The 25,386-nt window shown below is 34.7% G+C and overlaps 1 protein-coding gene across 1 annotated transcript; it reads left to right on the top strand.

Annotated features, from left to right (window-relative positions):
• The first annotated feature begins 1,628 nt into the window (after positions 1 to 1,628).
• On the top strand, positions 1,629 to 24,468 carry LOC149563832 (uncharacterized protein At1g76660-like). The gene is made up of 4 exons (XM_089826956.1): positions 1,629 to 2,108; positions 4,688 to 5,882; positions 6,184 to 6,425; positions 24,043 to 24,468. The coding sequence occupies exons 1-4, from the start codon at positions 2,007 to 2,009 to the stop codon at positions 24,064 to 24,066; spliced, it is 1,563 nt and encodes a 520-aa protein (XP_089683082.1). The 5' UTR covers positions 1,629 to 2,006; the 3' UTR covers positions 24,067 to 24,468.
• The last annotated feature ends 918 nt before the right edge of the window (positions 24,469 to 25,386 follow it).

Genomic DNA, 25,386 nt, shown 5'->3' with positions numbered 1-25,386 from the left:
TATGTAGTTTGAAAGCTTTACATATGATGGATTGTGGGAACACATTTAAGCTTTACATTATATTAATTGAATTAAATAGGCAAGAGCTACATGCAATGGTAAATTGTGAGACTTTTTATTTTGGAGGTCTTATATTCAAATTTACTCAAGCTTAATTATTAAAAATAACAATTAATAGAATTAAATATATTTTATTAGATTGATTATTTACATTTAAAAAATAAAGAAAAGTAAAGTGAATACAAGAGCGACAATATTTAAGGTGTTAATATAGTAACAAAGTTTGTTAGAGATGTCAAATGTAGAATATTTCAAATCCAACCACAAAAGATTGTAATTTCATATAGTTATTCTAAAATAATATCATTTCTAATAGTAACTCTACATCATCAAAAGTTAGTGCATGACCATTTAGTACAACCTTTAAATTTGTTATGGCTTGGGTGTTGATAAAATTACACATGACCATAAATATTTTTATAGTAAAATCTGTACATAAAAGAGATTAAAAAAGAGGGTGGGTGGCAATAATCTACAAAAATATTTATCTATCAACGAGAAGCATTAAATCTCCAAAATCTATAACGATTAGTATATTTTTGCTTCTAAATTCAATTCTATAGGAATTATTTTGTATGACTGTTTCCAATCAAATTTCATGATCTATCATTAGAATAGGAAAATTCAAGATCTACAATCTATACATTTCTCATTCTAATAATATATCATAAAATACAATAAAAAATATTGATACCAAAAACTCCTACACATTTAAATTAAACAAAAAAATTCTAATTAATTTAGTATTAAAATAAATTACTAAAAATAGACACTACAAAAACTAAAACAACTACATCAACTTAATAGAGGAAACCAAAAATTATGGTCAACCACATTCATTTATATTCTATCATATCATAAACTCGCATGCATTGGAAATAGACTTACATCCACCTATGCTAAGAAAGAAGAGACCCCTTTCTCACTATGCATTTGTGCTTTTCCTCGTTTCCAAATCCTTAGAAACTAGATGTCCAATAAGCAATTCGTTATCAGTGACATGGACAATTGTCTTGCTGTCCAAGGGATGGAGAATGTTTATAACGATCTTCCCACATAATGATATGCATTGCTCCCCTAAAAGCACACATTGTCCTCTCCCAATGGGTCCGTCTATAGAATCCAACTATTCCAAGAATGACCCACCTCTAACCTTCTCATTCACTCAACGAATTTCCCTTTACTCTCACCAAGTCTACTTTCCCTAGAACTCACCATCTCCATAAAAAACATAGCTTTTATCACAGAACAGGTCACAAGAAAGAGAAAGGAGAGATGATGCATGAGCTCTGTATACTGAACAGACATTTATCCACCATAAATCATGTGTGGATGTAATTTTATTCCTTTTGAAATGACCCCAAACTCTTTCTCTTTCGAGCAACACCAAGAACATTATAGAGGAATTTCAAGAAAAGAAATTCAGACGACAAGGAGCAAGTCGTTTTTAATGATTTTTTCCATATTTATTAGGAGGAATAATAGCTTAGTAATCAAGGAACAGTCATAGGTTTGTGGGGCCAATACCCAATTGCCCTTTTAAATGTCCTCTTCTTCATCTGCTCTGCCTGGCAAAAAAAAATTTAAGACAAGGAAATTCCAAAAACACACACACACCCAATAACACTGTCTGTATCCGTGTTAAACTCCGCGTAGATCCTAAGAGCTCGTGTTTATGGTCCGTTCGATCGCACGTTCATATTTCTCCCCACGTTGGAATTGCTCAGCTCTCTACGTCACAACGGTTGCTTGCAAAGCCAGTGTGTTTAACGGCCGATTGGGTTCCTGAGCTTCGAACTCCAGATCTCGCTTCTGCAAATTTGGGGAGAAAGAATACCGACAGAGATAGGTGGAGGATTTGAGCTTTTTGGGTCTTTAAGAAGAGAACTGTCGGAATTTACAGAAACTGTGGTGTAATGTGTTGAGAAATGTGAGAGGAAGTTACCATGGCCAACCATAATGCAAGCAGCAGTAGCGCGGCGAATACATTGAATGCTGCTGCAACTGCTATCAGTTCAGCTGACCCTCGACACCCAACTCCGGAACGGGTACTTTCTCATCTGTCTTGTGTTTTTTTTGGCTTTGTGTTAAAGTTAGTACATGTTTGTGATGTGGTTCTTGCGGGCGCATTTTGTTCACTATGTTTTGGTGGGTTTGGTAGATGACCGTTGAAACTGTTGCATAAGTTGAGGGAGGTGTTAGTTAAGGGAATTTGAGATTTGTGGTGAAGAGCTTCCTGTTTAGAAGATATTTTGTGGGAGTGCTTTTTTGTTTCCGGGTAGGGTTTTCCAAATTTTGACGGGATACTACATTTGACAGAATTGTATTGTAGATCAGTGATTGATTTCTAATCTGCATTTAGTGGTATTTTTCCCTTTCCCCCTTTTTGGGTGTTTTATTTTGGTGGACTTGCAAAGTTGAAGAGTTTGACTTTCTTTTAGGGACATTGTCTGTGCATATTTTAGATAGCTTTTGATATTATAGTTTACTATAAACTACGTTATGCATTTCATTGAAAGCTCTAAGGTTTGCAAGCGGTAGCTGGAATTGTACATTTTGTAGAATTGGATTTTAGATCGGTTTATTTGCTCAAAATAACCGTCCACTGGTTCTTTGCTCTTTTTTCGTTTTTGATTTAACTTTCAAGGTGGACTGTGACTTATTATAAACTCACTGCCAATGTATGTTTTGGCTTTGTTTAGGCATATGGTAAGTTTTGTAGCTAATCTGTCTAGTGTATCCGTCCCCTTTTAAACGAGTGGTGAAATTTTTGTCGAATTGAGCTACAGATCCCCCCTATTTGTAAGTGTAAGTTTGGTAATTGGACTGCCTTCGTGTGTGTTACATGTCTTGGCACTCTGGTATCTGTGATTACTGGAGTTTTTACAGAATTGGGTTCCGAGATCACTACTTCATTTCAATCTGCATTTGTTAGTAGCTAGTTTTACTTTGGGTGTTATTTTCTTCCCGTTGTTTGTAATTAATGTGTAGATTTACAGTATACATGCATCTTGGTACAGTGGTTCCTCTGATCTCTGGGTCAGCTGGTTTAAGTAAGCTTCAATTCTACTATTTGTGGAATTTATATGGGACAGTGTTAGGGTCACATCGTACATTTAGCTTGTAGAACTATTCTATAGTGGATGTGTATGTGGCTTTGACTGAAACACAGACAACTGAGAACAGTGCAGGAATTAATCTGTTTTAGGAATCAATAATATCCATCTGTTAGGCTTCACATGTAAAATTTTAATTTTCCTGTGGGAGTCATGGCATATCTATTTTGAGTATTTCTCCTTAACAGACTTTGCAGTATCTGTGTGATTTTCAATTGAACTGTATTAAACGCATTGTGTTTCATGGTTTCTTTTACATCCCCTATAACTTCCAGATGAGAAGAACTTCTTGGTGTTTTCTTTTCAATTGAACTGTATTATGCGCATTGTGTTTCATGGTTTCTTTTACATTCCCTATAACTTCCAGATGAGAAGAACTTCTTGAGGTTGTCTTTAACAGGGGTAACCAAACATTTCCTCTGCCAGTTGAGGTAATTTATTTTAGCTGAAAGTCTGCCTTTGTGTTCCAGTGGACAAACATTGGGACCAATTTATTAATGGCTTTATTAGTTTGTTTGATCTGGAACATGTTCTATGTGAGTAAAAAGTGTTAACTTATAATCCAGGTTCAGAGTAATTATATACTTAAGGGGAGTATATGCTTCAGCCTTTTGAGACAAGCTCTGTGCTAAGCTAGATTCTGGCAGTTAATCTTTGATCTCCCTTGTAGCCTTCTGTAGTCTCCTTTGCTTCTGATTGTCTTATTGGGACCTTTCAAAAAAGACCTTTGGGTATGTGGGGAGCTTAATGATTAATTTTGATTTATTGTCTTCGACTCTTCAGTATAATTATAGAATAATAATATGCTGTATCATGTCAGGCTTCTTGGGGGTGGGGCGGGGGGGGGGGGGAGGGGGGGCGGACATCCAAGATCATATCAATCTTTCAGGTTTTCTTTCTTGTTTGTGATTGTTCCAGAATTAACAGGAATAGGGTATGGTAGTATGGATACTTTGGTTTTTAACATTGCATTGCACATAAATAGTGAAAGGGAAGAAGTTTTTACAATAAAAATCCAATCCTAGGGATCACCTTCTCGTGTAGTGGTTTGTTGGTTCCGCAGTAAATAACTAAGGTTCAAATCCCTGCTTGGTCCAAACGCTATTAATGTTGGCTTGGGATCAAAAGTGGGTCCTAATCCCATTGTTTACCTACCAAAAGAATATCAATCCTGAAATCCCTTTATTGGGTTTACTTTCTTGAATATTTTAAATTGGTTGTATGTGGGCGTTTTATAAATCATTTTTTGAAAATGTACTTATAACTTCATGGATTCTTTGAGACATTTTCTCTTTTTCTCCAGTAGAACTTCCCAGAATGTTAGTTCTGTGGTCACTAGGTCTTGGTCATCCCAATACTGTTGTTCTTTGCCTTACCAGGGATAGGCTTTTAGGTTCTTAGTTTCTATTTATAGTTGTTTGATAAGTTTCATGGTTATTTGATCCACAAATTACGTTGTCACATGTTTTCAAGTTTGTCATTCTGAATCCTGTTATGCATGCATGTAACAGCATAGAAGATGGAAGATAGGTTGTTGGAAAGGATTATCATGTTTTGGATCACAGAAACGAGCATGTCGGATTGTGCCAGCATCACGTACTCCAGAAGGAAATACATCAGCTAATCGAGGAAATGGATCTCAACTAGCTGGTGTTGCTAATCAACCCACAGGTTTAAATCCATCCTTACTGGCACCTCCCTCTTCCCCAGCTTCATTTACAAATTCAGGCAATCCTTCTACTGTTCAGTCACCAAATGTTTTCTTGTCTCTGTCTGCCAATGTTTGTTCACCTGGTGGACCAACATCAACCATGTTTGCTACAGGACCATATGCACATGAGACTCAATTGGTATCACCTCCTGTTTTCTCAACATTTACTACTGAACCTTCAACTGCTCCATTAACTCCCCCACCCGAATTAGCTCATCTCACAACTCCATCATCCCCAGATGTGCCTTTTGCTCAATTACTTGCATCTTCATTAGATGTAAAAACTGTCAATAAGGAGAATGGTGTGACTTTCTCATGCTCTCCTTATACAACATCAGGTTATGTTGCTACAAGTGATCTTCAAGCTGCATACCAACTATATCCAGGGAGTCCTGCTAGTCAACTAGTATCACCAAAGCCAGGAGTTTCTGGTTCTGGTTCACCATTTCCTGAGCTTGAGTATCCTGGACATTGGAATGCATCCCTGGCTGGTCAAGACAACTTATACAAGTATGAACCATCCAAGTTTTACCATGACATACCCTCCCCTCGAAGTTTTGTGTTGTCACAAGATTCATGTCATTTTGACTCTACCAAGTCGGCAGGGTTATGCTTGGATCAGTCTCAGCCAATATGTCAGTCTGGGGGAAAACAGTTTGATTCTTCCCAAGAAAAAGATGATTTCTCTGATAATGGTGAGCATGCACAACAGAATTGGCATATGGAACCCAATAAACCAGACATGGAACAGATTGAAGCATATAGAGCATCCTTTGGATTCAGTGCCGATGAAGTTACAACTTCTAATCGTGATGTTACAGAAGTTCTAGGGGATAGCCTTGGGGCACAGAAATCAGATGGTGTAGAATTTGAAGCCTTTGACAGGAGAAATATAAAGACTGAAACACAGATGACAAATGGAGCTTTCTTTGATTCTGGATATGGAGTTTTATTGATGGATCAAAAAGGACACAATCTAGAGGGACAAAGCATGGGTAATACAATTAACAAACTTCCATCTCTATTATAGTGAATATCTAATATTCTTTGAAAATTCTCTATAGTGGCATTCTCGTGATTTGTTTGTGGTCAGTGAAAATTCCTCCTTTTATATGATATAATGCTCTTTACTTTTATTAAAAGAATATGGCTAATATGATTTGTAAAATTCAGTGCTCTGCTGAACTTATTGGAGATGAGATTGAGATTACAGTACTGGCAGATGGGGAACTGCATTTAATATTGAAAGCCTGCATTCTTCCCTGCAAATTAACAAATTTCTCTGTTTCTTTACAGCTAACTCAAAACATAATTGGCAATTAGGAGGAAATGAGGCCAACTGTGCAAGTGAAGCAAAAGATTGCACTGAAGTTGATATACTGGAGAAATTTTCAAGGCTTGGAGAGTTCAAATTTGATGAAAAAATTGGAACAGATGCATCAAGTTCAATTATAGAAAAGTGGACAAGATATAAAGAAAAAAGGACTGCAGAGAATGGACTAAGAGGTCATGAATTTTTTCGCATGAAACAACCACAAGTAAGTTGTAATTGATAATGTGATCTCTAACTCTTTCCCATTTGTTAGGAGAAATAATGGATATACTTTTTAAAGAATTTTTTTAGTGGTTTCTGGGAGGGCTGGGAGGGTGTTGAGATTGAGAAGCATTCACTCTCTGTTATGCACTTCTAGTTTCTTTATTGATCTAGAATTGTGTGCCTTTCACGAAGTTTGAATTCATTTGAAATTGTTTTTTTTAAAGTTTTTAACTTGTAAACTTTGGGACTTTGAGAAATTGAATGAGTTACTGTTTACCAATGGAGTCTATTGTTGCTTCCACAATCATGAAATCTTCCATGGCAGGCTTTTAATGTGGTATGTGCACTATTACAAGTGTTTTTGAGATTTGCTTATACAGTGCAATATTCTCTGGCAGACTATGCACTATAGCACACTGCATTGGCATGTCAACTGTTTGCATTTATACTATCTCTTTTCAAAGGGTGACTGTACCTTCCCACACACACACACACACACATATTAACTCTTAGTGCAGCATGATACTGTAATGTGTAGTCATGAAACTTACGCATACAAGTTTATACCTCTGGCAGCCTGTACTTAGCACACTGCTTTGGCACTCTCACCATGTACATTTAATCTCTTTGCATTCCCTTATTGTGTATTAATTTTTGCTACTAGTGTGTCGTACATGGATTATAATATTCAGTGTTTAATCTTTAAACTTGCTCCTTCAATTCTTTTTGCAAACCTATCATATTAAGGATGACTCTTTCTTGTAGCATCAAATTGCAACTCAAGGTTTCTGCTGTCAACTGCCGAGCTTACATAAGACCAACTCAGTTCTTTTATTGAATTCATCTGATAACTAAGTCTGCCATATACAAAAAAGATAGCGTGTTTACGTGTTTGAGTCATTAGTGATTGATTGTGATCCAATCATTTTAAGGAGCATGTCAGTAAGTAATTATGAAATAGACCTTGGTGATGATTTTATTGTCTCAAAATGTAGCAAATAATGTTTACAGTGGAATCCAACTGAATTTCTTGTCATCCTATGCCAACAACCCACCAGTTTCTGTAAAATACATTGTTAGTTCAGATTCATGTAATTGACCATTATATCTGGTATCATTTTGGTTCCTGCAATTTTGTTTTTGGAGTCAACCAAAAGTAGTTTATTGCTTGATATATTGTTGTTAAACTAAAGGGGGTGCTGTACTATTAATTAACTGTTCTTATTGCCTGTTGTTATTCTTTGTGAGATGAGGACTCTGAGAAAATAGTAGTTGTGATAAGCAATTGGACTTTTTACCTCAGAACTCACAATGCCGTAAAAATCAGTACATCTGTATAGTTTTTTGTACTTGAATGTACATTTCTGTTTTTTACCTTTCACCTTCACTTTTTATTGTGATTTTTAAGTAGTTTGTGTAATCACATAGGGGCTCCATAACACTTGTGCAAACCATGGTGCTTTTTATAACCGGGTCGTAGGCCGTTAGGCTTTGTTCTGTTACAGTGTATATAATTGAGTGTCTATTAACACTTAAAAGTAAATATGTATACTCAATATAGAAGCAAGAATATTATTGAGATTTGGAACTTTTGGTGGCACAACTTCTCTTGTGAATGGAATGGTTATATTGTTTCATGTAGTTATTAACCAGAGTAATAGACTTGAAGATTAACATAGTCATAAATCTGGACAAAAGATCTTGACTTCAGACATTAACAAGATGTGATAGTGTCAAGGTCTGAATACTTACTAAAATCAATTTCCTGGCAGGACATCCCAAAGTTTATTGAGCGTCTGATGTCATCAAACTTGATTGAATCTCCATATAAAAAATAAAATGAAGAAGGGTATAGAGTATATCTACATTATTATGCTAGTTAGAGCTACTTGCAACAGCTAGGTTAACAACGCTGCTTTGCAAGATAGGGTTCAGTGTTCTATTTAAATTTATGTTCCACCAAGTTTCCAAGACGGGGATTGTAGGGGACAGATGGATGCATTTTGGGGATGGGTAGGGTATAACAAAAGAGATTGCCATATAAAAATTAGGGGAAATTTTAAAAATATTGGAAATTCTAAATATTCGTATGAGAACGTTGATAAGGAAATCATCATATAAACTATAGATCTTCACACAATATTGGAGCTGCGTTGAGAGTTCGCATGAGAGTCCAGCAAAGTAACAAATGTCAAAATGTGATTGCTTTCATAATTCATTGTCAATCTGCACATTATATATTATGTAAAATTTAAAAATACAGAAACTGACCAAAGGCTGCAAATCATAACCACAAAAAGTCAAAAACATAGAAAGTGTTGCTGGCCCTAATCGACATCTGCCACCACTGTATTAAAACTGGAATCCAACTGTGGGTGATTGGCACATTGAAGGGATACATCATTCAATGGAACCTCAACCAATACTTTCTTTGCCTCTTCCTCATCAATCTGGTTGCATCTTTGGGCTCAACATTGCACTATAAAGTTGGAACCTATTAATACTTTGAAGTTCAGTGATCCTTATTTGTAAGGCATTGTACACAATCACAAAATTCTCCATTTGTATAGACATAAGCCTTTTCCTCTTGATCGAGTGGTTGAAGTTTTATGTGAGCCAATCACTCTTTGCAATTGAGGAATTAACAACATGTGAAAGGAGATGAAGGTAAAGCATCCTCAACTCCAAATTATTCTTGTCATGCCATGCTTGCCATCCAATAGGGTTGGTTTGAGCTTAGCTTTATCTTTGCCCCCAGTTAGCTAAATATTGGACTAACCATTATGAGGGTAGTATAATCAACTCCTCACTTGAATTTATCTTACAAAAAGAACCTTCATTAACCCTAATTTCACCTCTTCATCATCACAAGTTGGCAATCTAGGAACCTTCAATACATACAATTTGGATATAGAGCAAAGGCTGTCATATGAAGTGTCATGCTATTATTATAATTATGAAAAATTAAGTGTTTTTCAATACTACTTAAAAATTTGAAATTGGCAATTAGGGCTGGTATTGGTGCAGGCTAAGTCACAGGACATGTCGAATTTCATCCATGAGATTGGAATTTCAGCAAATTTTTACCCTTTCCGAACTTCATCTGAATTTTATGATATTTAATATAATACTATTATCTAATATAATATTAATTTATTTTAAAATAATATTGGGTTATTTAGTCAAATTATTTAGCAATGTTAAACTATTTTGACAGTTTTGTGGATATATTACTAATATCAAAAGTACATAAATATATATAACTTCAATTTAATGTCAATATTTGTTTCCCCGAATTTTTACCCTTGCCGTATTTCCTTCAAATTTTACGATGAACAAACTCTTGCAGGTATAGTGTTTGGGCATGTCAATGACAAAATATAATTCCCTTGGGTATGGGTTCAGGTTTACCTGCATATAGATACATATATGATAAATTTATATACACATGTTCAAACAGCGAAGTTACAAATATAAAAAGAAGAGTGATACATATAAATCCATAATTACCAATAAAATATCTCATATATTATCTTCAAAATAAAATGAAAATTCAAATTGCAATTTTCATATTTTCTTAATCAGAAGCATCATACAGTCTTTAGGTACTTCATTTTTGCTTCTAAGCATTTAATGACTTAGTACAGAGATTCACTTGGTATATTTAATGCAGAGATTTGATGATAATTTATAAGTAATCCATATTTTATTTCATATGCGTGCACATGTTTTGGTACATTTGCGTGTGAACCACCCTTGGGTACTTCCTGGGTGTGCCCAGGTTTGCTTTGGGTCCTTCATAGAAGGATCGACCAAGAACCCAAGCACCCAAGAAGAACCAGTGTGAAAACTGTACCAGTACAGGATGTAGGCCTTAATAGAAGAACTCAGTAACTATTAAAAATAAATAAATAAATAAATTATAAAAATAAATTAATAATAAATGCAATTGAGGAAGGTGCATTTACAAGCTTCAACTATTCATTTTGATTGTCTGATTTTCCATAGCCATATTCGATTGATCAAGCTTTCACACCTACAAGAATAAAAACATTTTTAAAGGCTAGGACAAAAATTCTATCCTCTTGGCAATCTCCATTCAGGAATTCGCAGTTCACTGATAAGAGTTTTTCTTTCCAAAATATTTCAGGAAGGAGGAAGATTTGCAAGCAAATTTATTGAATTATTATTGTCAGGTCATTTGTTGAACCATTGAAGGCAATTTGTCACTGCAAGTCAAAGGCCTAAAGAAGCATTAATTACCACAATAAGGAACACCACTTGAGAGCAAATTTGGCATCAATAAAGGGGTATTACTTTTCTGCCATCAACTGATTTAGTGACCTGACATATTTACATCTAAGAGATACCATTGACAACAAGTCTGTTTGCAATTTTGAGGTGCATTCAATCCATTTACACATTACAGCAAATCTTATTACCCTATCAGCAGTTTTGCATTGGTGTTATCTAGAGACAATACATCTATGATTGAATCAATTGATATCAATTTAGTAACACTTTAGATCTACTGCTTCTTACACAGACAAAATTATTATAACTTGTTGGGGCAACAAAGGAGGGAATAAGAGACACCATTTGTTCCAATCAATTAATGATGACCCATAATCATGTTCCCAAAATGTACTAGGCGTGGGTGAGTTTTTCATTTGATTAATTTGTATTAGAAAATGGTGTCATTGGCACCATAGGTGGTGGCTAATATTGTGGGAAAGCTAAGTTATTGGGTTCTTGTGCATTGGGTCCCAAACCCATCTCCAATTGGGCCAAGCATGGAAGTAGGGTGGGAACACCTTGGGAGTGGCCAGGGAGCTTCCTTGCAGCCTTGAATTCCTTGTGGATCTGTCATACACATAGGGAACTCGGGGTGGCTGGGATGTTCTTTGGCCACACTCTCAAGCTCATGTTGTGGACATTTCGACAAAAATGATTGCCAAAAATGCTTGAAAAGCCATTTTAAAAAAATGAAAAAGTAAAAAGAAACCTTAAAGCAACTTAAAACCTAAAATATGCCTCTCATTCTGCAAACACGACCCTATTTCACACAAAATCATTTTTGTTTAGCCTTTCTTTTCATTTTGAAAGGTGGCTGGTTATTTTTGATAGAGCTCATGATCACAAATTGCCAAGGGGTAAATATAGCTTGCGAAAAGAGGTCTATTCCTTTGGGATAAGCATTCTAACCAATTTTTTTTTGTTTTTAATAAATTTTCTCAAGTTTTTAAAAAATTAAGCAGCTATAGTTAGTAGTTCTCATCTTGTCACGTCACCCATTAAACCCATTCTCTCTATGTATTTTAACGTGGGATTATGACAAGCAAGTAGGTGGATACCTTGAGAACTTTTCTATGCCTCGGATCTGAATTGGACATGCATGCTTATGGAGGGAGCAACAACTTGAGAAAGGGTAACCTAGATTGGAAACATTCAAATAAGTTTTTCTTAAAAAACAAGGTTCCAAGATTTTTAGAATTTTCATTGGTGTTTTTAATTATTTTATACATATCATAGGGTTGCATCTTTTTTAGAATTTTATTGGTGTTTTTTAAATTATTGTTGTATACACATCATAGGGTTGCATCTTTTTAATTCATATTCTTTTAATAGCAAATAGTAATATGTTTGGAAGGGCCATTGGTTCAAGTTCAATGGGCGTTGAGAAAGCAAACAATTTAAATTTGAACAAGCATCTCCTCTAGGGAAATATGTCACAATGCTGAATTAACTTCCAGGAGGTGAGGTTTTTATGTGGAAGTTTAATTAGTGCAAAATCCAATTTAAGGTCATGTAGTTTAGTAAAAGCTCATTGATGTTCTATTAGTGGACAAGGAATTAAAATACAAGGACAAAATAAGAAGGGGTAGCCAAAAGAAAAGACTATGGCACTAGTTAAATAACAAGTTGATGCTATGTGTGAGGGAAAAACTAAAATCTCATGCTTTAGCTAGGAAAACATCATTGAAGGCACTGAGAGATTCAATAATGGCCTCCCAACATTGTTTCTTGGAGACTCCTTTTATGCAAGAAGAAGATCCTTATTCCTGCAAAATGTTGGCCATTGGTTAAGGCCAGGGATAACTTTAAGAGACCCCCCTTTGGAAAAAAGTATAAAATCATGGTGAATCCAACGTTATTTTAAGAAGAAAAAATCAATTTCTATTGATGATTTTTTCATTCAGACTAGGGAAAAAAATTTATTGCAGATTTTGTTTCCGTCGCATGAAAATTTTGTAAAACCATGGCAAATTTTTAATTATTGAAGAAACTCGTGACCAAAAGTACAAATACCTAGAAACCATAATTTTATATCATCTAAAACACAATAACCCTTTTTAATAACTGTGAGATGATCCTAAATCAACGTATAAATCCTATTTTGGGCCAAAATGTTAAAGGAGAACGAGTTTTAAAGAAAGTCTCTTGAATAATGACACCTGTCCACAATCAAATCTATTTCGGGCCAAAGATTAAAATGATTAAAATTTACTTGGAATGTCTTCGAAATAGAGATACATCTCAAGTATACATACTTAACATATAACCTAAATTAAATATTTACCACATATTGGCGAATGTGTCCATTGAATAAGACAAGCCTCAGAAATTGTAGGCGAAAATATTTGATTTACCGTGTGGAAAGATTAAATTCCATTGGCGAAGTCATCACCAAAATAAAAATAATTATGTATCATTATTGGCGATTGGTCAAGCACGGGACCCAATTTTCATAAAGTGCGGGTGACATGGCCACCCCAAAAGTGTAAATTTTTTCGCCAAATTAAGGTCCCCGATGAGTGAAATTCGCCATTTGGCGAAGATTCGCTACTAGAGTTATCCCTGGTTAAGGCATTTTAAAATGAAACAAGTGACATATTAGAAGAAAAAATATGTTGTATATATACCAATGTTCTTTTCAACTTTGTGGGAATGCAAGAATGGTGTGAACGATGATAATAATCAGTAGTTCACCTTTTGGTTTTATGGATCTAGGGTATGGAAAGGCATGCATCGCCTTATTGGCAAAATGTTTTTCTTTTTTTAGAGACATTATTCAAATCAATTAGGGGTTCTTGGATTGAAAAAGGAATGTCCATTATTTTGAGATTACAATTATTGACCTTTAATATATATTAATACAATGTCCCCCAGAGGGACAATGCAGCCATTGATTCTGAATGGCAAATTAGGGATGCATAAATCATTTCTTAAGTCCTAATGAGTCATAGAGACTGTGGGTCTTAAATGTGTTGACCAAATCATTATGGAAAATGTATAACATTGTTTGGCCATAGATGCTTTTGTTGAGAACGATATGTGTAGTTGTTTTGGATACCATGTATTGTACATGCCCCTAACTTGGCAATGCAAGCAATTGGCACTCAAGTCGAGTTGTAAAAGCTATATACACTAAGGATAAGGAGATTGAAGTGTTCGTGACCAACCATTACATGTCAAAAGGCATTTTTCATGACTCAACTTTGAAATTTTTGGATCTAAATGTAATTTAATTTGTTATTGAAATTTAATTTATGTTATATTCACTTATATTTAATGGTAATTTATTCTTAACACAACATTAGGTTGTTGCAACTTGATTTGTATTACACACGATTGTTTTAAAATGACTTATGAAGGTGTAAGAGGTTTTAGACACCATGGTCACTAGTCACGAGTGGATTTTGGAAGCAATCAAATTCAAAAAGGGACCAAAAGGTCAAATCATTGATGCTACATAGATTGGTGGGCTTGTGTGGACTATGTTTTTAGTTTCACAAAGCCTATCATGAGTACCATCAAGCTTCATGATATAGATCGATCATGCTTGGGAGGAATCTATGACATTGACTCCATGTAGAAAAACAAAGGTAATAATAACACAAAAGAGAATGACCTTAGAGAAAAATTCTTCGAAAGTGTGGAAAAAAATCATTCATCATTACTAGAACAAGATGAACACACATCTCCTCACTCATGCATTATCCCCCAAATACTAGAGCATAAAGATGCTTTCATTTCTAGAGAGGATTGCACCATGTAGAGATAGTGACTTCGCTAATGAGCACAAGTTGGCATTTCAAAGAATCTTCTCAAGTCCAAATTGGTGATAATGTTAGGAAAGAGTTTGACAGGTTTTAGCTCAAGAAGAGATCATAATATTTGTGCTGTACGAGATCAATGCAAGGAAGATACTCGTACATGGTGTCATGGTGGTGCGTTTGTGAACAAAATCATTTGTTCTTCCAACCTTTGGCAATCAAGATTCTATCACAAGTAAATCTATTTATTTAATATTTTTTAACATTTAAAATATTTAGTACTTACCATCCTTAATCTTCTTAATTTTTTTCTCTCTAATTTTTGTTGCAAGTTCTTCAGTTGAATAAAATTCTAACACACTCCTTTATACACTTGGTAAAGTTTAACTAGTTGGCTGCAAAAAATAGAGAAGACTTGCTTTATATTAATTCCTACTTGTGTTTCCTATCAAATAGGCAAGATAACTACAAGGGGCAACAAGGAATTGAAATTTGGCCCATGAGTGTATCAACTTGGATGCATCTATTGTAGAGCTTGCTAGAGTCAATACATAAGATGACAAGGATCTTATAATGCACCTAGTGAGATTGAGACTCCATTTGCTTGTGGTTCAATGATGTTGTGCTAGATGATGACTTTTCTCTATATCGTTCTGATTAAAATTGGAGACCAAATTTTTATTGTGTTTATTTCAAAATATGTAATTGTAATGATTTTTAGTTGAATTGTCATAGACATATATAACATATGACATAATATTGAAATTTTGAACTATCAATTAACATCTATCACTACCATTGGTCAATGATGAAGTATCATCATACTACCTCATGTATGGAAATGTATGTGACTTACCAGGGATGAATAATAGAACTCGAATGGATTAGAATGAAGGATCTTCTCCTTAGAGCCAAATTCCACTACCACCTTGAAGAAAGAAGCTGATGCAAGAAGGAGATGCCTAGACTTGAATGCTTGAAGAACACCTTGATTACTTGCTCGCTTGTGGATGTCTTGCCAAGATGAGATAACTTGAGAACATGAGATATGAAAATGAAGCCCCCAAGCCTCCTTATATACTAGTTATTGGGTGGGAAAACAACTCAGGCTGACTGGGGAGTTAAATAAACTAATTGGCAAACACGAGGACTTTCAAGCCTTGAACCTCGGAACCATCGGTAACTAGGTTGTCTTAGGTCGACCTAGTCCAGACCAAGTCAACCTAGTCCCAGGGATAGGACATTAAGGCCTCAAAAAGGCCCAGAGAGATGTGTAGGTGAAATTGAAAGATTACAGACTGATTAGGAGATATGGTCAAAAGGGTATCAAAGTGACACCTAGAAGACCATGTCGGAAAGCGAGATATGATGAAGAAGAGTGAAATGAAAGAGGAGAGGAGGAAAGAAACCAAAACCACACTAAGGAGGGCTAAAAGGTCTCAAAATGAAGTGCATCCATTTTAAGACAGTACACTAAGATGCCTCATCTCTGCAGGTATGAGGAATTTCTTCTTTAGAAAGTCTCCAATGTAGCAAGTGAGGTGTGCTGGCTGCAAATGAACTTCTAAATATCTGCCTTTTGTTCACCACTTGCTTCATTCACTTATCTTTCTAGTGCTTTTCAATGCGTAGTTAAAAAAAAGAACACAACATGAAGTCCAAAACATGTGATTGTAAATACTCTCCATCGTCATGCTAGTAATTGCTTCACTTGTACAACATTTGAGACCTGAACCTCCTCTAAGGGGATTTCTCTAAAGATGTGAAATATGAAGTTCTCATCATTGCACTTTCTTTGAACAATCAATCATTCTAAGAAAATAAGAGTTGCTACATGTGACTATGATGCTGATGAGCGGCTAATGTCTAATATTAGTACACCCATTTATAATGATTGTGCAACATGTATTAATCTAGTCACCAATCTCACCTTAAATAAGTTTTTGTCAAGAAGGGTATTGCATAATTTATGTTCTCTGGGAGAGTTTATGAGGCATGAACATTTGTTTGAAGGAGAATTTGCCATATGTAATGGGATGGCATGAGCATAGAAACATTAGCAGTGGAGGACTTTGACACATTCAATGCTTGCATATTGGACTTAATTGCAAGTGTCCCTAACCTTTCACGAGCACATGTTTCTCTTTTCTAATGTGAAATATTACCACTAACACTCGCAACCATGGTGACACAAACAAAGCTCATTCTGTAGATTGTACAAACATCAACACACCCTTAGACCTCGCATTCACTTTAATATGTAATTTAATAAACTCTACCTTCTCATGCTCCTCTAACTAGTTGCACTTTATAACTTGTAATGCCCAAGAGATTGGAATACACCCTAATGTAACCCTCTCTAGAATTTGCAAGACAAATTTGATATTACCACTCTATTACCCCTCAATTTTTCTTTTTTTTCTTTTTTCTAGGACCCTCTCAGATTGGAGAAGAGGTTTTTCGGAATTAAAAAGGCTCTTTACAAAGTTTTTAAATTGGTTGGAGGGCACGCAAATGGAAAAGAAAATCCAATATTTATTTATTAAAACTCAAATAAAAATAGAAATAATCAAATGAAATAATCACTCACCTCTTCTATTTATTTTGTTATTTCTAATATTTGAACCTTCAAATCATGTGTGTGCACCCACACACACACACATTAAAACTCCAACTTAGTTAAATTTAATTTAGCATATAAAATTGAATGAGAATGAAATAGGGAGGCTTATTTTACTCATTTAGGTCTAAGTGTGGTGTGGGCACCCATAGAAACAAAAACAATAATAATAATTTTTTTATTGATTATGGGTTCAATTATTTTTAAAAATATATTATTTTTGGTTATACATGTATTTTTGAGATGTTTATGGGATGCTGAGGCTTATTTTACTCATTTAGGTCTTAAGTGTGGTGCGGGCACCCATAGAAACAAAAAAAATAATTTTTTTTTGATTGATTATGGGTTCAATTATTTTAAAAGATATATTATTTTTGGTTATCCCTGTATTTTTGAGATGTTTATGGGATGCTGAGGGCAAAAATAAAAGCAAAATCTCAGGTGTCACAGGGGCATACTTTTAAGTTCTCACAATTACCGAATATACCTATATGCCAAAACTCTTGGGAAAATCTCAGGTATCACAGGGGTATACTTTTAAGGTGTTCTCACAATGTACCGAATATACCTATATGCCAAAACTCTTGGGGGACAAGATCAAATGTCCTCTAACATGGTCATCTTAGTTCCTTTCTTACAATTAAAGTTAATCAAATCATATAGACTAAGTTATTGGCTCAAGTTCATGTATGTGAATATGGCAAACTTTCTTGGGGTGTTCAGTTTATTTTGTTTCATCCCTACCTTTTTTTGTCAAAAATACATACATATTTGTAGCCAGGAAATAGATATGAAATTCAAATTTTTTACTTAGCGTCATATGCTAAACAATATTACCAATAAAATAACTACAATATTAGTGTCATTTTGTCAAACTTGAATGACATGATAGATAAATATTTAATACAATCAGCAACAATTTCACGTGTCTTCAAAAAGATCATCTTTATTCACATTAAACAATGTAGTTATGTTGAAAGAACCACAAGCACTCACACTAAAAGAGTGTTTTTTAGCTTTTTACACCTCCAACATTGAAGAATGTTGTAAGCTGAAACATCCAAGTTAGTATGCCTTGGTTCTATATCCCAAAACTTTGTTTTGCCTTCCTTTTAGTGATTTTCTTTGGGCAAAACAAGGCACACCTTGGAATGCATTGAAGCCTTCTTTTATTTCATTTAGTTGCATTTGATTAGAGTGGATGGAATGTGTGCTTCAATTCTACTCAAATGAAGACAAATTAGCAATGCGCTGAGGCACAATTAGCATGCTAGACCTATATAATTATAAATTGAATTTCAAACTTAAATAAAATAATTTGTGATAAGCCTTTGATTGCAAGAGATTTTAGGTGTTGCAATGCTTGGCCGTGTAGGTACCATCCATTGTGAGTATCCTTCTTAAGCTTGTCACAAAGAATACAAATACTTTGATTGGGGTGTACACAACCGATATACTCCTTTACAATTACATTCTCTAAATCAGCATTATTGAAGAGTCTAGCATATGCTTGCATGTGTCCTTAGCTAACTTACAAGTCACCATATGGTGCACTCTCATCAATGGAGCAAGGATCTTAGCATAGTAACATTTGAAATCAATGCAAAAGCAATAAGATGTTGTGGCATGGTTATTTTGTTCCATCACTCAACTATAATTACTTACACCTATTTGAAGAAAGTTTCTTCAGGGTCTTGCTCTCTCATTTGTTTCTTCAGTCATTGTGTTGATGCCTTCACATACTTCTTCCAAATATAAATTTTCCATGTTAGTAAAGTGGATTTGTGCAAAGTGAGCTTCAATGAAATTTAAAAAAAATTATCCACACAATCCCACCCACTGTCATCTGGGATTATTTGCTTAATATTTGCCTCTCTCATTATTTGATTGCCTCTATATGGACCGAAGTTAGTTGATGATCATGTTTGAAGTGTCTTTGGAACCTTCGTTGTTTCAAGACAATTGTGTTGGTGGTAAATTGAATCTCAAGAACCTATTACAAAATAAAAATAAAAATAACAGAGAAAAAAATGATTTTTGAAGTTATATAAGTGTATTGTTTCATGTCAACAGCTCCAATTATGAGAACGTTTTGAAATATGCACTATGACATGTGGTGGTTGGTGATGACCATTTAAATCTCTTCGGCCTTGATACACATTTATTTGATTAAATTAATTTTGTTGCCAGTCTTTTGTAGCATAAGGTTGAGCAAGTGAACAACAAAAGGTGTCCAAAAGATGTGCTAATAAACAACCTCAAATAATGTCTATCTACATTACAATTTGTTGTGTTTTTTGTTATGAATAAGACAATGTTAGTAGGCCTCACTTTCTCAATGGCTGATGTCAATAATAAATTGTGCATCCTTCATCTACTCTTCACAATCCACATCTTTCAAAAGCAGTTCCTTTAAGGGATATTACAATTGCATTGATTAAGGTCTGTATCCTTTCATCAAATAAGAAATGATGGACTTGTCTCTTTCCATGTGTTTTGATGTGCTTCAATGAGTTTTAAACAAGTTTCGCCTCCTTTGTCAGTAAGGTGCTACAGACCTTTGCATAATTTAAGCCCTTGTACCCTGTGGGAGCCTCATTAATTTTGCTACTATTTTTGCCAATATGGCAAGTGAACATTGGAAGACAACTTTATTTGCATTAAGGTTGATTGGCAATCTTTTGGGATTCATCTTGGAATTTTACCTAAAATGGCCTCATTTTCTTATGTAAAGTGGGCTTTTTTTGTGGCATTTACAACTTTTATCACAACGTCAAGAATAGATGGGGGAGAGGCCCTCATGCTTGAGATCCTTTCCTAGCCAAAGGATGAGTTGCTCTATGAGCATTTGCTTCATCTATTTGCTTTAAATTTTATATATATTATACTGTTTCAGCGTTTGAGATGTTGGCTTTGATGCCAATTCCAGGAATATCATACAAATGGGCTTTTTGACCGGACTATATGAACTTGTATATCTCACATCACACCCATTGTAAACCCAAAAATATCTGCTACTACCTGGAACTTGTTGGATTGTGTCAATAAGATTGATAGCAGTGAAATTTGTTTGATTCGAAATTTGGTTAGCTCACAAAGCTAAAAATAGATGCCATTGTATGTTTTGAAGACAACACCTTACAAACAAATGAAAACAAATATATATATATGTGTGTCACGTGTGTGTGTGTGTGTGTGTATACTTGGTAGTGAATGGATTCTTGCACGTGCATAGGAATAGCAATAATCACTTTGTAACTTTCAATGATCAATCAGTAACTCTATTTAAGAACAAGCTAAAAAATGATCGTTTAGTAAAAATGAATGCTTTTTCCTTTTTGCATTCAAGATGAGGTAAAATGAGTTCTTTTTAGAGTTTTGAATGGTTTAGATGACACTTTTTACAGTCAGGATACACTTATTTTTTATTTTAGTCAAATTTAATGTCAAAAAATGGAAGAAGTGAAAAAAAATGTTGAATTTGGGCTTAAATAATATATCCTGCCTGGCCCCATAACCCTTTCATGCTTGTTTTCAGATTGGGTTGAACCAGATCTGGACGTGGCTCTGTTTTTAGATATCATGTAGCAAATGAAATCTAAATTGCTGCCTTTGAATTCCTTTACGTCTTGTGACCCATTTCTCTTCATCTGAACATGGAACGGATCTTCCTTTGTCTATAGTTGGGTTTATTTTAATATGTTTGGATTAGTCCCATATTCGCTGTTAGATTTATTAGAATTGATAATTACTCATTATTTTTATCCAAGCTACAGTCCTACAACTATCTTATCTGAGATAGTTCTATGAGGGATTCTTTTTATATTTAAATTTATTTTGATTCTTTAAAAATAAAAGTAAAAACCAGTGCAACATTGAATCATTTTTAGATGCATTAATAGTGGGATTTCCCTAGTTTACCTTCCAGTTGGATGTCGCCATATCTTTGAATCATTAATCAGCAGCCCAGCAACCCAGACCACACCACCTTGTGGTAATAAACTTGAAGGGATGGATTTAAGAGATTTTGTGCTCCCTATAAACTCCAGCCACACCTAACTACCCCTCACTTGTGTACAGTGTTTAAAGCAAGTTTGAATGTGCAGCCACTGTGTGGCTTTCAATGGCATAATCATCTGGACTATACACTAAGGGGTGGAATGGTATGTTGCGATTAGTTCAATTGTTATGGCTTAGTTTTATAGTGAATTAAGCTTAATGTACTGCATCAGATAAATACCATTTACCGCATCTAATACTCATTATGTAAGTTTCATATTTCACGGGACTCCAAAACTCTGGAGCTATGATTGAAAGTGGCAATCCTTCAGCTTATGTTGTTGCTGATTTCTCTTGTACAGTGATGATTTTCTGGAGATCTCTTCTTGGCAGCAATAATATTTGATTCTCTTCATTTGGTCTTCAGGGATTTATGCTGGTTAAGGATGGTGTTGATTATATAAATACGGAATGGTTATTCAAAAGGATTGACAATGCTTGTCCAAGAATACAATAGTGAGAAGTTTAATAGTTTCTATGTAGGGATCTTTAGATATGGTACTGAAAATTTGATTAATTGCATTTCTTATTGGACTCATTGCACTATATTTTGTATCATATAAAACCTAAGTTACCTCATTTGCTCTTGGCATGTGGAACTCATTGCACTATATTTTGTATCATATAAAACCTAAGTTACAACATTTGCTCTTGGCATGCGGAATTCGGGAGGTGGTTTGGTTGAAAGTCTGACCCAAAGTCTACTGCATTTTTGTAAATTGGCCCAAAAGTCTTGCAGAGGGACCTAGGCGGAATTTTGGCTTTTTGCAGACCTCCGATTTCAACATGACGCACAACAAATTTCAAGGAATTTTGGGTGAATTTGACCGAAAAAACTCATTTTCATTGACTTTTTTCAGAAAGTTTTTTTTGCCAAATTAGGTCTATTTGACCCTCCATCTAACTTTAAAAGTGACCTCTTAAAAGACCAAAGGTTGGTTTATATGTCATTTGTGCATTAATATAGTTTACTATATTTATTTTAGCTATGGAGGCAAGAAGTTTTCTTTTTTCATCCAAAAATCCACAAATGACATACAAAACAAACTTTATGGTCTTTTTAGTGGTCACTTTTAGGGTTGGAGGGTTGAATAAACCTAATTTGAAGAAGTCAATGAAAATGCATTTTTTTGTTCAAATTTGCCTAGAATTCCTTGAAATTTGTTCTGGGTTCCTGCGTTGAAAACAGAAGTTGCAGAAGTTGTCAAAAATTCCACCCGAGTCCCTCTGTAAGACTTTTGGGGGAATATCAAACCGTGGTAGACTTTTGGGCGAATTGAAACCGAATCAGAAGTTTAAACCAAACAAACTCTTGAATTCCACGTGCCATGAGAAAATGCGGTAACTTAGCATTACAGCTAAACCACTTAAATACTTTCCAAAATTGGACTACAACAGTAGTACAGCCCAAATTTTAATTTTCTGCATAAGTTCAGAGGCGATATATTCTAATAACAGTTCTGTTCATACTTGCATTGTGGCTTTAGCATTAGCCAGTTGGGCATTTATGTTGGAATACTAATTTAAACTGGTGTGTGCCTGAAATCTTGTGTTCATGATTAAAAAAATGTTTTACAAAGTGGAAAGTTTAGCAAAATGCGATCTTCATATCCTTCGATATTATATCCACGTATTTCAAAGTTGCATGGATACGAATATAAATACAAATACAATACGATATTGGACACTGATATGACCATTTTTTTATAATACCCCCACTATGGATACAGCTGGATATGACATTAATAAAAAACACCCACATATATTCAACACAATTTTGTAAGTTATTAGAGGAGATTCTCATTTACTTCAAAAGCAACAGACATGTAAATGCCACATAAATAATTATAAATTTATAAATTAGTTTAATGCTTAACAATATGCAAAAATAGTAGAGTTGCATTCGAAGACACCCCTAAACAAGGGGTCAGTGAAATAGAAAAACATTTCATTTGTCTTTCTCATTTGGTGTAGGATTTGTTTATACCAATTTTTTTATTTATTTAAAGAATTAATGTAGTATTTTCAAATTAAATTTGGGAAGATTTACATCAATTTTTAAAAAAAAATCAAATCACATTGTATTTCGCTCGGTTGGAAAATCAAGCTTTTTAAATTTTTTTGTGCACACGTGGGTACAATATTCGGGGTGTATCCGTTTTGTATCAGATACGATTCCAAATTGGATTTTTTGGGCACACGTGTACAATATTCTAGGTGTATCCATTTTGTATCAGATATGATTCCAATTTTTTGTAAAATCAAATCACTAGTATTTCAAATGGTTGGAAAATCAAACGTTTTAACTATTTTTGGACACACATGGGCACAATACTCTAGGCATATTCATTTTGTATCAGATACGTTTCCAAACTGGATATCGGGATATGCATGCCTAATGAGGGACAAAGGAGTTTGGGGCTGCGAATTTTCTTGGTTTCTCCTTGCTTCAGCTATTTGTTTTACTACTACAGCTCATAGCTTAGCTTCTAAAAAAATTTAAATGTTTTGTGATTGTCTGTTTCCTTGGTCAGATGCACAGTATTCAATTATTTAGATCATGTCTTTGGAACCATCCTTGGAACAAGCAATTTCATTATAATTCCGAAGTGTGCTTTTTATGCCATTTCTTGTATTTGTCTAGTTTCTTCTATTATTCCTTTCTGTGTGCAACTTTGCTTGCTCAAGGTAGATGTTAATGTTGCAGGAATACAAGTGAATGAGTTGCTGGGGCTGTGCATTTTGATATTCTCTTGGTTGACACTAGTGCTTATTCATCTGAAGTTATATGCCCTTAGAGTAAATATATATAATGCAATATGTAACCAAGTGTACCATAAAACGTAAAAAATATCCTCATGTCTGTTTTGTTGGCATTTCAGGAGCTTAAAGGAGGGAGACTGTGATAGAATCTTTTCTGAAAGAAACATTCTGTGTATTCGCTTCCTGTCTTCTTCTGAAGTACCGAACACTATTTTCTTTTGTTGGTAATGATACAGAGAAAATATGAGAAGCCAGGAACATGTACTTATTGTCTAGATGGTTTACCGCAGATAGAATTACTTTTCCAAAAAATTACTGTTCTGTATTGGGCTTAAGCAAGAGTTTTGATCAGCTGTTTAAGTCTCCTGAATGTGTTAGTCTATTGTAAACAAAGACAGATTAGGTGTGTACAATAAGTTCTGGGTATTTCCTTCTCTTCAGCAATTACAATTAAGCTATATTTTAAACGGAAAGTTGTGGTTTAACTAATGAGTCTATTTCTGCAAAGCTCTATTTTATAATAGCAATTTTCAAATGGTTGCCAATGGTGTAATTGTCTTTTGGAATGTCTTATATTCCTATCTGGCCTAGGCTGTCCACTACAACTGAATGCATGATATTAGCACGAGCACATGTTGCTTGAAGTTCAGCTGCACATGCATATTATCATCAAATTATAAAAATGTTCCTGTCAAGTGAAGATGGATTAAAAATGCTACTAAATGAATTTACTTACTTGCAATGTATTTATAAATTTCATAAACAGTTTCTAGATAATCCCTTCTTGCCCATAGCGAGCATGTGTTTCATTTGGCCATAGATTGGAAGCCGTCATAATAGTAGCAAAGTTGTCAGATCATTTTTTTCTGAGATAAATGTAAACTCACTCGCTGAGTGTGGAAACTTCAAGTCCAAAGTATGTATTAATCCCATGTTACCAAGGATTGAACATATCAAAGCAATGACATTGTTGTAACCATCTGATAAGGTATACGTTTATTTGAGTTTGCTCCTTTCTTCTGGTATTTTGCCTTAAAAAACTTTTAATAGATATGTGGACTTTATTATTTTAATTACCATTCTATATGGTAGAACCAGATCTGGAGGCCCAGAAATGTGTGACTAGGCACCTCTGTTGGCCACGCCTTAAATTACTCAAACAGGGCGTACTTTCAAATGCATTTTAAAATATAGATGATTGGACTGGCAGAAGGCTCAGCTGTCAGAGAGACTACTTTTGTTATGGAGGTGCAGTGGCTCCATTTTGATAAGAAATAGGGTGCAATTTGTCTTATACCAGATGATGCTCTTGATTTGTGCAATAATCTTGATTTGCATCAACCCATTTCAAAATAGTATATGTAGTAAGTGAACTTGTTTCCACTATTTAGTGCTTTTTTGGCTGAAAAACAAAAGGATGCTTCATCAGTACCAGTTTCACGGAATGGGGTTTTGAAATGCCT

This window comes from Cupressus sempervirens, chromosome 4, assembly GCF_028749045.1.
Source record: "Cupressus sempervirens isolate cs-2001-9-10 chromosome 4, ASM2874904v1, whole genome shotgun sequence".
In the NCBI taxonomy this organism is placed as follows: Eukaryota; Viridiplantae; Streptophyta; class Pinopsida; order Cupressales; family Cupressaceae; genus Cupressus; species Cupressus sempervirens.
Note: the sequence above shows the minus strand (reverse complement) of the source record. Positions and strands in the feature narration are given on the sequence as shown.

Excerpts from the sequence above, each read along its gene's own strand:
- LOC149563832 (XM_089826956.1), top strand. The coding sequence starts at position 2,007 with ATGGCCAACCATAATGCAAGCAGCAGTAGCGCGGCGAATACATTGAAT. Across the intron at positions 5,883-6,183 it reads TCTAGAGGGACAAAGCATGG|CTAACTCAAAACATAATTGG; the intron begins GTAATACAATTA and ends GTTTCTTTACAG. Across the intron at positions 6,426-24,042 it reads TTCGCATGAAACAACCACAA|GAGCTTAAAGGAGGGAGACT; the intron begins GTAAGTTGTAAT and ends TTGGCATTTCAG.